Genomic DNA, 20570 nt, shown 5'->3' with positions numbered 1-20570 from the left:
GACGACGATGAGAATTACTTTGACACAGTTTTGTAAATAAAAACTGAGTGACTAAAATTGTTGAGGGGACTGTATTGCCGTATAATATTATTTGACAAAGAACTAGTTAGTGAATGGAAGAAACAAATTGGTTTAAAGAAACAAAGAACATAAAAAAAATTGAGGTTAAGTAGGGGAATGAACACAGTGAACAAACGGTGAACGCAGAAAACATGTAAGAAAAAGTTGATGAATAGAGTGAGCATGCAGGGAGTATGAACTTATAGAGAATATGAAAACATGATAAGGAACATAGGGAATACAAGAATGAACACTGAACATGTGAAGAACAAGCTAAGAACATTGAGAACATGAATATTGAGTATAAAAGTTATTCAGAAAACATATGATGTACATGAAAACCTGACAAAGAACATAGTGAACATACGGGGAAAATGGTAGAAAACAGAAAAAAATGAGAAAAACAGGTGAAAAGAATTGAACTGAGCATGCTGTGAACATTTGTAGAACATGGAATGAACACAGAAAACATGTAAGAAAAAGTTGATGAATAGAGTGAACATGCAGGGAATATGAACTTATAGAGAATATGAAGACGTGATAAGGAACATAGGGAATACAAGAATGAACACTGAACATGTGAAGAACAAGCTAAGAATTGAAATCAACTATTTTTTTCACATATTATGCTAACACCATACGTCTATATGGTGAGAGATGTAACGAAGATGGACTAAGTCATACTTTCATTTAAAAACGATATTTGGTCTGTAGAAAGTTGATTTGCGTTACGTTACGTTACGTTACATTGTGTTATAGAGGGTTAAAACTGGTATACCGTAATATTCATATGCTAAGAGATGTAATGGAGATATTGTGTTTGGCTAAATGAGTTCACATTTCAATAATGATATTCGGACAACAGCCAGAAAGTTGATCTCTACGTTACTTAATGATGATATAATGCGATGCAATCGTGTGCTAATATTTTATTTGTGTTAGAATGTAAGGGCTATAGGAGTTTGTCTAGACTTGCATACATTTTCAAACGCTATTTATGTAGGCAGTAGAAAGACTGGTTTCCCATTACGCTACATTGACTGTGATACAAGAACTGAAAACAGACTTAACCCAGACCTATTTCTCTATCGACTCACCGGTCTTATTCTCATCGATTGGTGTTTACATTGGATGACGTAGGTCTTAAGAGAGACAGCCTTGATGGAGAAAGATACGTGAACAGCGGCAGCAGGATAAAGGAAATGATGTTACTTTCCCCAACTACTAAATGATCTGGAGAGAGAGAGAGAGACTGAGAGACTGAGAGACTGAGAGACAGAGAGACAGAGAGAGAGAACAGCAAATTATGATTTGTTTTAATAATAAGATTGAAGACCAGCTTATGACTGGATATTCTTAAAAAAATACTATTTGAGCAAAGAATGGTGATACTAAAGCTTAGAACATAACATCCGGTCTGGGAATGGGGGCAGTGATGGTTTGGCCATGGAGGGGGGTGGTAGGGGTAAGGGTAAGTGGGGGTGGACGGGGAGAGGGTAAGGCCGAGCCATTACATCCTCCATCTCAATACACCTCAAACCATCACGAAGGTGAGACTGCAGCGAGAGGGGCTGCCGGTTCATTCATTCAGGAGTCTTGCTATGGATGTAGGACTAAGAGGTGATGGAGATTGAGTAAACATGCATACATTTCAATGATATTTATTTGGCCAGCAGATGTTGTGATCACAGTTAACAAGAACAATTTGTAGGTAGAGATCGCGTCTCCGTGACGATGTGAAATGTTTCTCTCTTTTAGTAAACGCTAACCTACTGACTTTGACTGAGTTTACTAAGTGAAGGGTCGTGTGGTGGACTTTAGAAAGGGTGAGAGAGAGCGAGTGAGAGAGTGAGAGAGAGAGAGAGAGAGAGAGAGAGAGAGAGAGAGAGAGAGAGAGAGAGAGAGAGAGAGAGAGAGAGAGAGAGAGAGAGAGAGAGAGAGAGAGAGAGAGAGAGAGAGAGAGAGAGAGAGAGAGAGAGAGAGAGAGAGAGAGAGAGAGAGAGAGACAGACAGAGAGTGAGAGAGAGAGAGAGAGACAGAGAGAGAGACATAGAGAGAGAGACAGAGAGAGACAGAGACAGAGAGACAGAGAGAAATAGAGAGAGAGAGAGAGACAGAGAGAGACAGAGACAGAGACAGAGACAGAGAGAGAGAGATTGAGACAGAGACAGAGAGAGACAGAGACAGAGACAGAGACAGAGAGAGAGAGAGAGAGAGATAGAGACAGAGACAGAGAGAGACAGAGAGACAGAAAGACACAGAGAGAGAGAGAGAGTTCTTGACACACTATGTAACCCGCATATAATGTAGAGAGAGAGAAGCTGTATAAATAATCAGATAGCTTGTTAATCAACGTGTGTCAAACTCCCAGGACTGCATTTTGGAATTTGTATGTTGCGCTCATGGCTCACCTTTGAGAAAGAACATTGCCACACTCAATGCTGTGCTGGTGAGAGCTGTGTCATGAGAGAGTATGGTATGCCATATTGCTGTCACTCCCAGCAGTGTGGTGGTGGTGATGGTATGTGGGTATGTCCTGCTATGTGGATGGAGGGGGGGGGAGGGTAATGACTGACTATGTTAGAGGTTGATGATGACATTCGCAACAGTTAGACCTCAGCCTTTGAAGAGGAAACCCGTGTGGACATGTGGTGTCACTCGTCATAGCTACGTGGTAGGTATAGCCCACATATCCTTAGCGCTCTGGAAGCAGAGAGGGTACATAAAACTGTCATTCTTTAAGAAAAAATAATGACTACTTTCACACACACAAACCCACTGCCAGCTGTTACCTCCCTTTCCCCTCCTTCTCCCCCTCCATTCTTAAGACACTGGTCTCTCACGCTCCCCTCAACACTTCCTGCCCATGTAGGGGGAGAACTAATGGACGTCATTGATATCCTCTCAGGTATTGGGGCTCCCCCCTCCCTTCACAACATAACCTACACTCCTCCTCTTCCCCCTCCTCCCTACATGACTGCTTACCAACCACTTAGCTTCCAACCCCAACATGACACTCTCTCAAGTGACGTCTGGCCGGATGCCACGCGTCATAACATCCGGGAAATTCCCCAAAAACCCTATGTGACGACGACGACGCGCTGCGACTACGACGTCGCGCGCCACCTGGCACCCAACAACATGACCTCCCCTCTTTCCTGACCACATACCCAAACACCGGACGCTCACACGCGTCCGAAACGCGCCAAAACTTCCGAGAAAATCCCCCAAAACCCTGTGTGACGACGACGACGCGCTGCGACTACGACGTCGCGCCTCACCTGCTCAGATGGCACTCAAGAGTGCCACCTGGGGCAGCTGGTGCGCGTCGCCGTAGTCACATATTTCACTACTGACACTATACCAACTGGTGTATGGTGGGCACTATACCAACAGGTGTATGGAGGACACTATACCAACTGGTGTATGGTGGACACTATACCAACTGGTGTATGGAGGACACTATACCAACTGGTGTAAGGCAGACACTATACCAACTGGTGTATGGTGGACACTATACCAACTGGTGTATGGAGGACACTATACCATCTGGTGTATGGTGGAGACTATACCAACTGGTGTAAGGCAGACACTATACCAAATGGTGTATGGTGGACACTATACCAACTGGTGTATGGTGGACACTATACCAACTGGTGTAAGGCAGACACTATACCAAATGGTGTATAGTGGACACTATACCAACTGGTATATGGTGGACACTATACCAACTGGTGTAAGACAGACACTATACCAACTGGTGTATGGTGGTCACTATACCAACTGGTGTATGGTGGTCACTATACTAAATGGTGTATGGTGGACACTATACCAACTGGTGTATGGTGGACACTATACCAACTGGTGTATGGTGGTCACTATACCAACTGGTGTATGGTGGTCACTATACCAACTGGTGTATGGTGGACACTATACCAACTGGTGTAAGGCAGACACTATACCAACTGGTGTATGGTGGACACTATACCAACTGGTGTATGGTGGACACTATACCAACTGGTGTATGGTGGACACTATACCAACTGGTGTATGGCAGACACTATACCAACTGGTGTAAGGCAGACACTATACCAACTGGTGTATGGAGGACACTATACCAACTGGTGTATGGAGGACACTATACCAACTGGTGTATGGTGGACACTATACCAACTGGTGTATGGTGGACACTATACCAACTGGTGTATGGTGGACACTATACCAACTGGTGTATGGAGGACACTATACCAACTGGTGTATGGTGGACACTATACCAACTGGTGTATGGTGGACACTATACCAACTGGTGTATGGTGGACACTATACCAACTGGTGTATGGTGGACACTATACCAACTGGTGTAAGGCAGACACTATACCAACTGGTGTATGGTGGACACTATACCAACTGGTGTAAGGCAGACACTATACCAACTGGTGTATGGTGGACACTATACCAACTGGTGAATGGTGGACACTATACCAACTGGTGTATGGAGGACACTATACCAACTGGTGTAAGGTGGACACTATACCAACTCGTGTATGGAGGACACTATACCAACTGGTGTATGGAGGACACTATACCAACTGGTGTATGGTGGACACTATACCAACTGGTGTATGGTGGACACTATACCAACTGGTGTATGGAGGACACTATACCAACTGGTGTAAGGTGGACACTATACCAACTCGTGTATGGAGGACACTATACCAACTGGTGTGTGGAGGACACTATACCAACTGGTGTATGGTGGACACTATACCAACTGGTGTATGGTGGACACTATACCAACTCGTGTATGGAGGACACTATACCAACTGGTGTATGGTGGACACTATAGCAACTGGTGTATGGTGGACACTATACCAACTGGTGTATGGAGGACACTATACCAACTGGTGTATGGTGGACACTATACCATCTGGTGTATGGTGGAGACTATACCAACTGGTGTATGGTGGACACTATACCAACTGGTGTATGGTGGAGACTATACCAACTGGTGTATGGTGGACACTATACCAACTGGTGTATGGTGGACACTATACCAACTCGTGTATGGAGGACACTGTACCAACTGGTGTAAGGCAGACACTATACCAACTGGTGTATGGTGGACACTATACCAACTGGTGTATGGTGGACACTATACCAACTGGTGTATGGTGGACACTATACCAACTGGTGTATGGTGGACACTATACCAAATCCTGTATGGAGGACACTATACCAACTGGTGTAAGGCAGACACTATACCAACTGGTGTATGGTGGACACTATACAATCTGGTGTATGGTGAACACTATACCAACTGGTGTATGGTGGTCACTATACCAACTGGTGTATGGTGGTCACTATACCAACTGGTGTATGGTGGTCACTATACCAACTGGTGTAAGGCAGACACTATACCAACTGGTGTATGGTGGACACTATACCAACTGGTGTATGGTGGTCACTATACCAACTGGTGTATGGTGGACACTATACCAACTGGTGTATGGTGGTCACTATACCAACTGGTGTATGGTGGACACTATACCAACTGGTGTATGGTGGACACTATACCAACTGGTGTATGGTGGTCACTATACCAACTGGTGTATGGTGGACACTATACCAACTGGTGTATGGTGGACACTATACCAACTGGTGTATGGTGGACACTATACCAACTCGTGTATGGAGGACACTATACCAACTGGTGTATGGAGGACACTATACCAACTGGTGTATGGTGGACACTATAGCAACTGGTGTATGATGGACACTATACCATCTGGTGTATGGTGGACACTATACCAGCTGGTGTATGGTGGACACTATACCAACTGGTGTATGGTGGACACTATACCAACTGGTGTATGGTGGACACTATACCAACTGGTGTATGGTGGTCACTATACCAACTGGTGTAAGGTGGACACTATACCAACTCGTGTATGGAGGACACTATACCAACTGGTGTATGGTGGACACTATACCAACTGGTGTATGGTGGTCACTATACCAACTGGTGTATGGAGGACACTATACCAGCTGGTGTATGGTGGACACTATACCAACTGGTGTATGGTGGACACTATACCAACTGGTGTATGGTGGTCACTATACCAACTGGTGTAAGGTGGACACTATACCAACTCGTGTATGGAGGACACTATACCAACTGGTGTATGGAGGACACTATACCAACTGGTGTATGGTGGACACTATAGCAACTGGTGTATGATGGACACTATACCATCTGGTGTATGGTGGACACTATACCATCTGGTGTATGGTGGACACTATACCATCTGGTGTATGGTGGACACTATACCAACTGGTGTATGGTGGACACTATACCAACTGGTGTATGGTGGACACTATACCATCTGGTGTATGGTGGACACTATACCATCTGGTGTATGGTGGACACTATACCAACTGGTGTATGGTGGACACTATACCAACTGGTGTATGGTGGACACTATACCATCTGGTGTATGGTGGACACTATACCAACTGGTGTATGGTGGACACTATACCAACTGGTGTATGGTGGACACTATACCAACTGGTGTATGGTGGACACTATACCAACTGGTGTATGGTGGACACTATACCAACTGGTGTATGGAGGACACTATACCAACTGGTGTATGGAGGACACTATACCAACTGGTGTATGGTGGACACTATACCAACTGGTGTATGGTGGACACTATACCAACTGGTGTATGGAGGACACTATACCAACTGGTGTAAGGTGGACACTATACCAACTGGTGTATGGTGGACACTATACCAACTGGTGTATGGTGGACACTATACCAACTGGTGTATGGTGGACACTATACCAACTGGTGTATGGAGGACACTATACCAACTGGTGTAAGGTGGACACTATACCAACTTGTGTATGGTGGTCACTATACCAACTGGTGTATGGTGGACACTATACCAACTGGTGTATGGTGGACACTATACCAACTGGTGTATGGTGGACACTATACCAAGTGGTGTATGGTGGACACTATACCAACTGGTGTATGGTGAACACTATACCAACTGGTGTATGGTGGACACTATACCAACTGGTGTATGGTGGACACTATACCAACTGGTGTAAGGTGGACACTATACCAACTGGTGTATGGTGGACACTATACCAACTGGTGTAAGGTGGACACTATACCAACTGGTGTATGGTGGACACTATACCAACTGGTGTATGGTGGACACTATACCAACTGGTGTATGGTGGACACTATACCAACTGGTGTAAGGTGGACACTATACCAACTGGTGTATGGTGGACACTATACCAACTGGTGTATGGTGGACACTAAACCAACTGGTGTATGGTGGACACTATACCAACTTGTGTAAGGTGGACACTATACCAACTGGTGTATGGTGGACACTATACCAACTGGTGTATGGTGGACACTATACCAACTGGTGTATGGTGGACACTATACCAAGTGGTGTATGGTGGACACTATACCAACTGGTGTATGGTGAACACTATACCAACTGGTGTATGGTGGTCACTATACCAACTTGTGTATGGTGGTCACTATTCCAACTGGTGTAAGGTGGACACTATACCAACTTGTGTATGGTGGACACTATACCAACTGGTGTATGGTGGACACTATACCAACTGGTGTATGGTGGACACTCACCCGCGTGATGGTGACCTGAAGACGGAGAGCGACGTCGGGGGAGCACCAGGCTAGTGTCAGCAGGTTGAGGCCGTGGGAGGTGGTGGTGAGCGGGGCTCCAGCTGCCAGCAGGAGGGTGGTGATCCTGCACCGGGTACTCGTGACGGCCAGACACAGCGAGGAGACGCTCCAGCATCCCAGGGGCTCCAGGGACGCTCCTGACCACAGCAGCTGACCTGCCTGCTCGGTGTCGTCACACAGGCTGATCACACCCAGCAGCTGCTCGTACACCTCTCCTGGTCCACCCTCAACCTGCACAATGTCACAGTCTTAGACAAATGTCGTTCTCCTTGTTCACGGTGAATCATCACAAGTTTGTAGATGAGTAAACCTATAATGTTTCGCTTATGTACTGGATGATCGAGAACTTACTCAGGTTCTTGAACATTGATGGAGGGTTTTAACTCTACACTAATGTTGTGTATTTCGTATACGTTGAGCCAGAACTAAGTTAACAACCTCTCGTGACGTATGCATGCTGCTTATTCCTCGGTTCTGTTTAACGGATATTGTATTGTAGGGGGACGGGCTCTTATGTCGTGTGGACACGAGCCACACGACATACTTGTATCAGAGTACGAGTACTTGTATCAGAGTACGAGTACTAATACCCGACCTTACTAAAGAGTAATATAAATATAGAGTCTGCCCTTCAATAGTTCTTATAGTCATTGTTTAACCAGACTCACCTGGACAGGATCACACGCTCTTCTCCCTGTCAGGGGCCAGTCAGTGTTAAGACACTAGATCAGTATGAAGATATGTGGGAAATTCCTATATCATTCATAAATTTTAATAAATGTTGGTTTGTATCAGTTTAAGTATGAATAAAATGTTTTAGTTAGTCATGAAAGAGATGACGAAAATGACAACTTTGTTCCAGGAAACTGGATTAATATATCCTGAGTCGTCTACATCTCGATCTCTAAACGTTTCTAGCTAATTTAATATAAAAATCACCAGTCTCAGGACTAGGAATAGTATGTGACGATAATCTCCTTCAAGAGAGATTGAGCCTGCTCTTCCCTCCTAAGTACGTCCCTATACAACTAATAACAACAATAACAACTAATATAGAAGATATATCCAACAAGTACAACACCAAGGTTTGCCCAGAGAGCAAACGTATTCGCACCGGGAACACCTGCTCCACCTCCGCCACTCAAACCAGCAAACTACTTGTCCGTTGCCTGCTCTTCGCTGATTGGCTGGTGCCTGTCGCACCTGCTTCCTCCACCCGCCACACTAGCTGACGTCTGGGCCACCACAACCTACAGACCTCAGAATATCCCATGCTTTCCACAAGTTAACACGTCTCATTGGTACACGTAAGCCCTGGCTTACGTGTACTAAGAGAGGTGGCAGCTTAAAGCCAATATTCCTGCACTCATATATCTCCTTGTATATTATTCACTTGTCTTAACGTAACTTTTCATTTTGCCAGTGATTATTCTTATTATTTTGATTGATTGATTTTGATACAATTTTTATGTCCAATTTTATTCGTGTTTTGCTTTTCTAACGTAATTAAAATGTCATTGTTAAATTTACTTGTGTTTTGTGTGTCTTCCCATTACCTTACCACAGACGGAAGTTCCAGATTTTCTCTTTTTGTTTCTTTATGTGACGAGGCCATACCCCTAGCTTTTGAAACAGCCGAACACCAACGCGTTACCGTCACATATTAAGTGGGGGCCTGTCCTAGGAGCTTCACTCAGGTACTGGTGCCAAGTAGTAATTAATGGTAAGCGTATTTAACTTTGGTAACGTAACTTTTACTATTTTTCATATTTATATGGTGCGGTGGGTGTGTATTGTGCATTACGAGAGTAGCATATGGTGAAGGTGAGACAACTTTGGATTACGTGGTGACTGTAGGCCTCAGTCATACTCTTAATTGGTCATCTCTCCCTCCGTGTTATTACTCGTGTTTACCATCTTTTGTCCCTTGGATATTTCTCATATTTTCGACAGATCATCATATTGGTACCCTGGTACTGTGGTCTGCCTCCGGGTCAAGTGCACCTAATCTTCTGCAATCTGACTGTAGGAGGACAAAGAGGGCCAAAGTTCCTCTAGCTCGAACTTTAGTTGCTGAATTGGGACCTCAGCAGCAGTTCTCGTCACCAGTTGACACCTCGCACCCCTACACGTCAGTCAGAGATGATGATACATACAACGGTAGGGAATTAGCTTACTTTTTCAGAGCACAAAAGTTCGCTAATTCTGTAAGTATCATATTAATTTCAGTAGGAAAGACTTGCTTATGTCCTATAGAGACTCGGCAAGGTATGCCTACATCCTTGGACTACCAATTTTACTTTTGAGGCAATTAACTGTTTCATTTGTTTTCGAAACTCAGTTTCACTTGTTTAGTAGGATTTTCTTGCCCTTATCCTCTTACATGAGTACCGGGTACAAGATTTCCTGCGACCTTGATTTAAACTAATCATTTAACATCTTATATTTAACTTTATTTGTTAAAGATTCCACAGGATAGGTACCAGTTGCCACGTTGTCCTGTTTCTGACATTCACTATATAATAACGGTATATTCGTTGTACATTTATTTGCTAATTTCACCATGTTTCGTCTCCAAGCTTTCCGTGCATATCCAGCAGGTGAAATAGGGACTTTAAGTCGTGCCAAGAGGACTGAATTACAAACTCTTGCACATGAGTATCAACTAGAAGTTCCCTACCAAGCCAACAAAAATGACATACACAACCTGTTGCTGGATCACTATTTAGAACAAGGTAAGATAGACTCTGAAACTCATGAAACTTACTATATTGCAGATAAAACTGATTTGGCGACGATGAAACTCAAAATAGAACTGGCCAAGATTGAACGCGAGCAGCAAAGGGAAGCCCTCGAACAACAAGAACGAGCAGCTGCCATACGAAGAGAAGAACAAGAACGTGAGATTGCGTTACTCCGTGAACGTGAACGAATACAGCTTGAAACAAAACAACGCGAGTTGGAGATGCAACGCGAACATGACAAGCAACAAGTGACTCTGGCTCTAGAGTGTCGTCAACGAGAATTCACGTTGGAAACTTCACACCTCGCTCAACGCCAGCAAGCTACTGCCAATCTTCCCGTCAGTTTTAATATATCACATGCAAGTAAGTTAATACCATCCTTTGTAGAAGCAGAAGTTGACGTGTTTTTTTACCACCTTTGAAACCCTTGCTAATCAACTTCGTTAGCCTGCCGACCAATGGGCCACACTTCTCAGAGTCCATCTTACAGGTAGAGCTGCAGTCACACTCAGTACTTTGGCGTCTGGGAATGACTACCAGACTCTGAAACAAGCAGTGTTGGACGCCTACCTTCTCTCCACAGAAAGTTATCGAAGGAAATTCCGTGACCACCTGAAGGCAAGTACCACTACCTTCCTCGAGTTTGCTAACACAAAACGGAGATATTTTATGAAATGGCTGGAAGCAGCACATGTCTCTACTTTTACAGAACTCGTCAACCTGATGCTAGTTGAAGAATTCTTGAGGCGTGTGCCGCCTCCTGTCCGTCTATATTTAGCAGATAAAGACGAAACCGACTACCTGAAGTGTGCTAAGTCGGCTGACACTTACAGCCTCATCCACCGGCTGACACCCAAACCATCCTCCAGTAAGAAGTCGTGGTACAGTTACGAGAAAGTGAGTACCGATCAAGCTGGCTCGCAATTGTACTGCAAGTATTGTAGACTCTATGGACATACCATAGACAAGTGTGGTAAGTCTCAATACAAAGGAACCACTGACACACAGAAACCCAAACCAACTCCTCCTAAGTCCGGTAAGCCTGTGATGAATGTTGGTGTTCAGGTTAATGATCTTTCTCTTTTCAGTAACCACCTGTATACTGGAACTGTCTCTGCCAACGGTTCAAATCCGGAGGGACGTTTCAAATTGAAGATCTTAAGGGACACAGCGGCTCTTCAATCGATCATCTTGAAGTCGGCTGTGCCCAACATTGCCTACACCGGAGAAACTGTCTTCATCACTGACCTCACTGCTACCACTCCTTATCCTCTCGCCAGAGTCCACCTGGATTGTCCCTTCGTGAACGGAGAAGTCCAAGTCGCCGTCAGGGAAAAGCCTTTTCCCATGCCTGGAGTGCAACTTCTCCTAGGCAACGACTTGGCAGAAGACCTGCAACCGACCAACCTGATCGTCATGGACAAACCCCAGGTGTGTACCTCTGTGCCAATTAACCCTATATTCGAGTATGTTCCAGCAAAGGTTCAAGAGAGTGATGAAGTTTCTCCTCCGGTTCTAGTGACCACACGTCCACAGCTAGCTGACTCTACTGCTACCGCTGTCCCTCAAGACCCTCAGAAACTACCCCCGAATCTGACCAAGTTGGAGTTCCGTAAGTTGCAGAGGGAAGATCTTACCTTAACACCATTGTTTTTCCAGGCTGAGACTCAACCCGACAGTATTCCTGGGTTCTTCCTAGAGAACGACTTGCTCTACCGCAGATATAGACCCAGTAAACTGAAGGAAGAGGACGATTGGGCCAACATCGAACAACTTGTGATTCCTGCCAGCCTGCGGCCCACTATTCTACACCTGGCCCACGGAGCACTCTCCCACTACGGATTCAACAAGACTTACCATGGAATTCGTCAAGACTACTACTGGCCAGGTATGGTAAATAGCGTCAAACAGTACGTAAAACAGTGTCATACATGTCAGATGGCAGGTAAACCGAACATCTCTATTCCCAGAGCGCCACTGATTCCCATACAGGTACCTGCGGAACCTTTCCACAGACTTATTATAGACTGTGTTGGTCCTTTACCTCGGACCAGTTCAGGTAACGCCTATATCTTAACCATCCTGTGTCATACCACCAGATTTCTCATAGCAGTTCCAGTGAAGAACATCACGGCTGCTACGGTTGTAAAGCATTTATTGAAGATCTTCACTCAATATGGATTTCCCAGGGAGATTCAGAGCGACTGTGGTACCAACTTCACCAGTGATCTCTTCAAAAGGACACTGGAGGAGTTCAACATCAAACAGGTATTGTCCAGCCCCTATCATCCTGCTTCACAGGGTTCTCTTTAGCGTAGTCATCAGACTACCAAAGCACTCCTGAAAAAGTTTTGTAGTGAATCCTCTAAGGATTGGGATAAGCAAATTGATTTGATAATGTGCATATATAGAAGTCTTCCCATTGAGTCCCTAGGAGTATCTCCTTATGAGATGCTCTACGGCCGTAAGTGCCGTACTCCCCTGAAGGCTTTCAAAGACTCTCTACGAGATGCCACTTTCAGTGAGCATCAGAATGTGCCCCAGTTTCTTCAAAACCTTCAACACATTCTAGAGAGAGTCCACAGTTTTGCCCATGATAATCTATTGAAAGCACAGGAGAGGATGAAGACTCATTATGACCAGACCAGCAAAGTAAGAAAATTCAAGCCGGGAGACTTCGTGCTAGCATACTTCCCTATCCCAGGTTCTCCTTTACAAAACAGGTTTTCAGGATCCTACCGCATCAAGGAGTGCCGAAACAACCATAACTACGTTCTAGAGACTACAGATAGGCGGCGGAAGACCCAGCTGTGCCACGTCAACCTCCTGAAGCTATATAATGGTACTCCTCCCACTGTCATGTTAAACTATTCCACCTTTACAGAACCCTAGATCCACAGTGAGACCTTCCCAGCTTCTCCTCCCGAAAGCACTGACAAGGAGTCAGCGCTTTCTAATTCAAAAATCCATACTGATATTCCCAACCATTTTCAGGGCCACAATAGTGCTCCTTTGCCATATTCTAATTCCACTCTCACCTCGTCAGATAAGCCCTTCATCCTCCATGTCGACACCAGTGGTACCGGCGTTGGTGGTGTCGTGATGCAGCAACGAGGCGAGGAGAATACACCCGTCAGCGACTACTGCTACAAGGAACTACGGAACAATTGGCAAGGAGCTACTCTTCATCATCCTGAAGCTCCAGCACTTTGCTCCACACCTGAAAAGTGCTCGGTCTACCATCAACACGAACCACATCACCCTACACCTCCTGCAGCACGCCCACTTCTCATCTCAACGTCTTCTACTATGGGCTTGATAACTGCAGAAATTCAACCTGGAGACCCGCTATACCAAGGTTCTGACAACATCTTAGCCGATGCTCTCTCCAGAGTTTATGAAGTAGAAGCGACTCCACCTATTACTCCACCACGTAACGACGTACTTCTTCCAGAACCGCAGGCTTCGGGGGAGAGTTGTGACGATAATCTCCTTCAAGAGATTGAGCCTGCTCTTCCCTCCTAAGTACGTCCCTATACAACTAATAACAACAATAACAACTAATATAGAAGATATATCCAACAAGTACAACACCAAGGTTTGCCCAGAGAGCAAACGTATTCGCACGGGGAACACCTGCTCCACCTCCGCCACTCAAACCAGCAAACTACTTGTCCGTCGCCTGCTCTTCGCTGATTGGCTGGTGCCTGTCGCACCTGCTTCCTCCACCCGCCACACTAGCTGACGTCTGGGCCACCACAACCTACAGACCTCAGAATATCCCGTGCTTTCCACAAGTTAACACGTCTCATTGGTAGACTAAGCCCTGGCTTACGTGTACTAAGAGAGGTGGCAGCTTAAAGCCAATATTCCTGCACTCATATATCTCCTTGTATATTATTCACTTGTTATTATTCACTTGTCTTAACGTACCTTTTCATTTTGCCAGTGATTATTCTTATTATTTTGATTGATTGATTTTATGTTACAATTTTTATGTCCAATTTTATTCATGTTTTGCTTTTCTAACGTAATAAAAATTTCATTGTTAAATTTACTTGTGTTTTGTGTGTCTTCCCATTACCTTACCACAGACGGAAGTTCCAGATTTTCTCTTTTTGTTTCTTTATGTGACGAGGCCATACCCCTAGCTTTTGAAACAGCCGAACACCAACGCGTTACCGTCACAAATGAAACTAATCCTTTAAATAAATTACACATTAAATTGCTTTATGAAATTAAACAAAACCCTCCTCCCAGTTCTCGATATAAAGCGCATCATGAGGTGACGCGTGCGGAGGAAGAGACGCCATTCGTGCACTTACACAGGAGAGTGAATCAACTTGGTGTGGTATTGGCGCCGACAAACCGAGCCTCCCACATCGGCCACTAACTCTACCCGCAAGTACTAGACCGCAGCGTGACCTACAAGCAGTCACTACTTGTTGCAACGACTTGACAAAATTGAGGAAAGTGCAAAATTTGTTTTTTTTCTATTAGCATAGATTTGTCAACCAATTATTTCACTGTCTAGGATTAATCGCTGCGATGCCAGATAAAACCATCCACAAAGGTAAGAATCTATTATTATTATACTTTATACTCATGTATTACAGTTGTATTATATCTGTTGTTGGTAAATGTTAGGATGTAACACTTCCACAGGTAAATTATGATCACATGAAGATGCTACACCACGGCGGGACTACGAGGCCGCAATTATTACTGGTATAGTACGGCCTGTACACGTGGCTGGTGGGTCTGGTACGGCCTGTACACGTGCTGGTGGGTCTGGTACGGCCTGTACACGTGGCTGGTGGGTCTGGTACGTCCTGTACACGTGCTGGTGGGTCTGGTACGGCCTGTACACGTGGCTGGTGGGTCTGGTACGGACTGTACACGTGCCTGGTGGGTCTGGTACGGCCTGTACACGTGCTGGTGGGTCTGGTACGGCCTGTACACGTGGCTGGTGGGTCTGGTACGGACTGTACACGTGGCTGGTGGGTCTGGTACGGCTTGTACACGTGGCTGGTGGGTCTGGTACGGCCTTTACACGTGCTGGTGGGTCTGGTACGGAATGTACACGTGGCTGGTGGGTCTGGTACGGCCTGTACACGTGGCTGGTGGGTCTGGTACGGACTGAACACGTAGCTGGTGGGTCTGGTACGGACTGTACACGTGGCTGGTGGGTCTGGTACGGCCTGTACACGTGGCTGGTGGGTCTGGTACGGACTGTACACGTGGCTGACGGGTCTGGTACGGCCTGTACACGTGGCTGGTGGGTCTGGTACGGCCTGTACACGTGCTGGTGGGTCTGGTACGGACTGTACACGTGGCTGACGTGTCTGGTACGGACTGTACACGTGGCTGACGGGTCTGGTACGGACTGTACCCGTGGCTGGTGGGGCTGGTACGGCCTGCACGTGGCTGGTGGGTCTGGTACGGACTGTACACGTGGCTGACGGGTCTGGTACGGCCTGTACACGTGGCTGGTGGGTCTGGTACGGCCTGTACACGTGCTGGTGGGTCTGGTACGGACTGTACACGTGGCTGACGTGTCTGGTACGGACTGTACACGTGGCTGACGGGTCTGATACGGACTGTACACGTGGCTGGTGGGTCTGGTACGGACTGTACACGTGGCTGACGGGTCTGGTACAGACTGTACACGTGGCTGGTGGGTCTAGTACGGACTGTACACGTGGCTGACGGGTTTGGTACGGACTGTACACGCGGCTGACGGGTCTGGTACGGACTGTACACGTGGCTGGTGGGTCTGGTACGGCCTGTACACGTGGCTGGTGGGTCTGGTACGGACTGTACACGTGGCTGACGGGTCTGGTACGGCCTGTACACGTGGCTGGTGGGTCTGGTACGGCCTGTACACGTGCTGGTGGGTCTGGTACGGACTGTACACGTGGCTGACGTGTCTGGTACGGACTGTACACGTGGCTGACGGGTCTGGTACGGACTGTACCCGTGGCTGGTGGGGCTGGTACGGCCTGCACGTGGCTGGTGGGTCTGGTACGGACTGTACACGTGGCTGACGGGTCTGGTACGGCCTGTACACGTGGCTGGTGGGTCTGGTACGGCCTGTACACGTGCTGGTGGGTCTGGTACGGACTGTACACGTGGCTGACGTGTCTGGTACGGACTGTACACGTGGCTAACGGGTCTGATACGGACTGTACACGTGGCTGGTGGGTCCGGTACGGACTGTACACGTGGCTGACGGGTCTGGTACAGACTGTACACGTGGCTGGTGGGTCTAGTACGGACTGTACACGTGGCTGACGGGTTTGGTACGGACTGTACACGCGGCTGACGGGTCTGGTACGGACTGTACACGTGGCTGACGGGTCTGGTACGGACTGAACACGTGGGTCTGGTACGGACTGTACACGTGGCTGACGGGTCTGGTACAGACTGTACACGTGGCTGACGGGTCTGGTACGGACTGTACACGTGGCTGACGGGTCTGGTACGGCCTGTACACGTGGCTGAAGGGTCTGGTACGGACTGTACACGTGGCTGGTGGGTCTGGTACAGACTGTACACGTGACTGGTGGGTCTGGTACGGACTGTACACGTGGCTGACGCGTCTAGTACGGACTGATCACGTGGCTGGTGGGTCTGGTACGGACTGTACACGTGGCTGACGGGTCTGGTACGGACTGCACACGTGGCTGGTGGGTCTGGTACGGACTGTACACGTGGCTGACGGGTCTGGTACGGACTGTACACGTGGCTGACGCGTCTAGTACGGACTGTACACGTGGCTGACGGGTCTGGTACGGACTGCACACGTGGCTGGTGGGTCTGGTACGGATTGTACACGTGGCTGACGGGTCTGGTACGGACTGTACACGTGGCTGACGCGTCTAGTACGGACTGTACACGTGGCTGACGCGTCTAGTACGGACTGTACACGTGGCTGACGCGTCTAGTACGGACTGTACACGTGGCTGACGCGTCTAGTACGGACTGTACACGAGGCTGACGGGTCTGGTACGGACTAAACACGTGGCTGGTGGGTCTGGTACGGACTGTACACGTGGCTGACGGGTCTGGTACGGAGTATACACGTGGCTGACGGGTCTGGTACGGACTGAACACGTGGCTGGTGGGTCTGGTACGGACTGTACACGTGGCTGGTGGGTCTGGTACGGACTGTACACGTGGCTGACGGGTCTGGTACAGACTGTACACGTGGCTGACGGGTCTGGTACGGACTGTACACGTGGCTGACGGGTCTGGTACGGCCTGTACACGTGGCTGGTGGGTCTGGTACGGCCTGTACACGTGCTGGTGGGTCTGGTACGGACTGTACACGTGGCTGACGTGTCTGGAACGGACTGTACACGTAGCTGACGGGTCTGGTACGGACTGTACACGTGGCTGGTGGGTCTGGTACGGACTGTTCACGTGGCTGACGGGTCTGGTACAGACTGTACACGTGGCTGGTGGGACTAGTACGGACTGTACACGTGGCTGACGGGTCTGGTACGGACTGTAAACGTGGCTGACGGGTCTGATACGGACTGTACACGTGGCTGACGGGTCTGGTACGGAGTGTACACGTGGCTGACGGGTCTCGTACGGACTGAACACGTGGCTGGTGGGTCTGGTACGGACTGAGCACGTGGCTGGTGGGTCTGGTACGGACTGTACACGTGGCTGGTGGGTCTGGTACGGACTGTACACGTGGCTGACGGGTCTGGTACAGACTGTACACGTGGCTGACGGGTCTGGTACGGACTGTACACGTGGCTGACGGTCTGGTACAGACTGTACACGTGGCTGACGGGTCTGGTACGGACTGTACACGTGGCTGACGGTCTGGTACGGCCTGTACACGTGGCTGGTGGGTCTGGTACAGCCTGTACACGTGCTGGTGGGTCTGGTACGGACTGTACACGTGGCTGACGTGTATGGTACGGACTGTACACGTGGCTGACGGGTCTGGTACGGACTGTACACGTGGCTGGTGGGTCTGGTACGGACTGTACACGTGGCTGGTGGGTCTGGTACGGACTGTACACGTGGCTGGTGGGTCTGGTACGGACTGTACACGTGGCTGACGGGTCTGGTACAGACTGTACACGTGGCTGGTGGTCTAGTACGGACTGTACACGTGGCTGACGGGTCTGGTACGGACTGTACACGTGGCTGACGGGTCTGGTACGGACTGTACACGTGGCTGACGGGTCTGGTACGGACTGAACACGTGGCTGGTGGGTCTGGTACGGACTGTACACGTGGCTGACGGGTCTGGTACAGACTGAACATGTGGCTGACGGGTCTGGTACGGACTGTACACGTGGCTGGTGGGTCTGGTACAGACTGTACACGTGACTGGTGGGTCTGATACGGACTGTACACGTGGCTGACGCGTCTAGTACGGACTGATCACGTGGCTGGTGGGTCTGGTACGGACTGTACACGTGGCTGACGGGTCTGGTACGGACTGTACACGTGGCTGGTGGGTCTGGTACGGACTGTATACGTGGCTGATGGGTCTGGTACGGACTGTTCACGTGGCTGACGCGTCTAGTACGGACTGTACACGTGGCTGACGGGTCTGGTACGGACTGCACACGTGGCTGGTGGGTCTGGTACGGACTGTACACGTGGCTGACGGGTCTGGTACGGACTGTACACGTGGCTGACGCGTCTAGTACGGACTGTACACGTGGCTGACGGGTCTGGTACGGACTGCACACGTGGCTGGTGGGTCTGGTACGGACTGTACACGTGGCTGACGGGTCTGGTACGGACGGTACACGTGGCTGACGCGTCTAGTACGGACTATACACGTGGCTGACGGGTCTGATGCGGACTGTACACGTGGCTGACGGGTCTGGTACGGACTGTACACGTGGCTGACGGGTCTGGTACGGAGTGTACAAGTGGCTGACGGGTCTGGTACGGCCTGTACACGTGGCTGACGGGTCTGGTACGGACTGTACACGTGGCTGACGGGTCTGGTACGGCCTGTACACGTGGCTGACGGGTCTGGTACGGACTGTACACGTGGCTGGTGGGTCTGGTACAGACTGTACACGTGACTGGTGGGTCTGGTACGGACTGTACACGTGGCTGACGCGTCTAGTACGGACTGATCACGTGGCTGGTGGGTCTGGTACGGACTGTACACGTGGCTGACGGGTCTGGTACGGACTGTACACGTGGCTGGTTGGTCTGGTACGGACTGTATACGTGGCTGATGGGTCTGGTACGGACTGTACACGTGGCTGACGCGTCTAGTACGGACCGTACACGTGGCTGACGGGTCTGGTACGGTCTGCACACGTGGCTGGTGGGTCTGGTACGGACTGTACACGTGGCTGACGGGTCTGGTACGGACTGTACACGTGGCTGACGCGTCTAGTAATGACTGTACACGTGGCTGACGGGTCTGGTACGGACTGCACACGTGGCTGGTGGGTCTGGTACGGACTGTACACGTGGCTGACGGGTCTGGTACGGACTGTACACGTGGCTGGTGGGTCTGGTACGGACTGTACACGTGGCTGACGGGTCTGGTACGGACTGTACACGTGGCTGACGGGCCTGGTACGGACTGTACACGTGGCTGACGGGTCTGGTACGGACTGTACACGTGGCTGACGGGCCTGGTACGGACTGTACACGTGGCAGGTGGGTCTGGTACGGACTGTACACGTGGCTGACGGGCCTGGTACGGACTGTACACGTGGCTGACGGGTCTGGTATGGACTGTACACGTGGCTGGAGGGTCTGGTACGGACTGTACACGTGGCTGGTGGGTCTGTTACGGACTGAACACTTGGCTGTAGGGTCTGGTACGGACTGTACACGTGGCTGACGGGTCTGGTACGGACTGTACACGTGGCTGGTGGGTCTGGTACGGACTGAACACGTGACTGGTGGGTCTGGTACGGCCTGTACACATGGCTGACGGGTCTGGTACGGACTGTACACGTGGCTGACGGGTCTGGTACGGCCTGTACACGTGGCTGACGGGTCTGGTACGGACTGTACACGT

At 48.8% G+C, this 20570-nt stretch overlaps 1 protein-coding gene across 1 annotated transcript in view; it reads right to left on the bottom strand.

The window, feature by feature from the left end:
* Positions 1 to 20570, bottom strand: part of LOC123752753 (ankyrin-1) — a 193772-nt gene that overhangs the window by 29781 nt on the left and 143421 nt on the right. The window contains exon 3 of the mRNA XM_069304666.1: positions 7740 to 8030. Coding sequence (XP_069160767.1) covers positions 7740 to 8030 — 291 coding nt within the window. The remainder of the gene's footprint in view (positions 1 to 7739; positions 8031 to 20570) is intronic.

This window comes from Procambarus clarkii, chromosome 5 (assembly GCF_040958095.1).
Source record: "Procambarus clarkii isolate CNS0578487 chromosome 5, FALCON_Pclarkii_2.0, whole genome shotgun sequence".
NCBI lineage: Eukaryota > Metazoa > Arthropoda > Malacostraca > Decapoda > Cambaridae > Procambarus > Procambarus clarkii.
The sequence above is the reverse complement of the archived record's forward strand: the minus strand, read 5'-3'. Positions and strand labels throughout refer to the sequence as shown.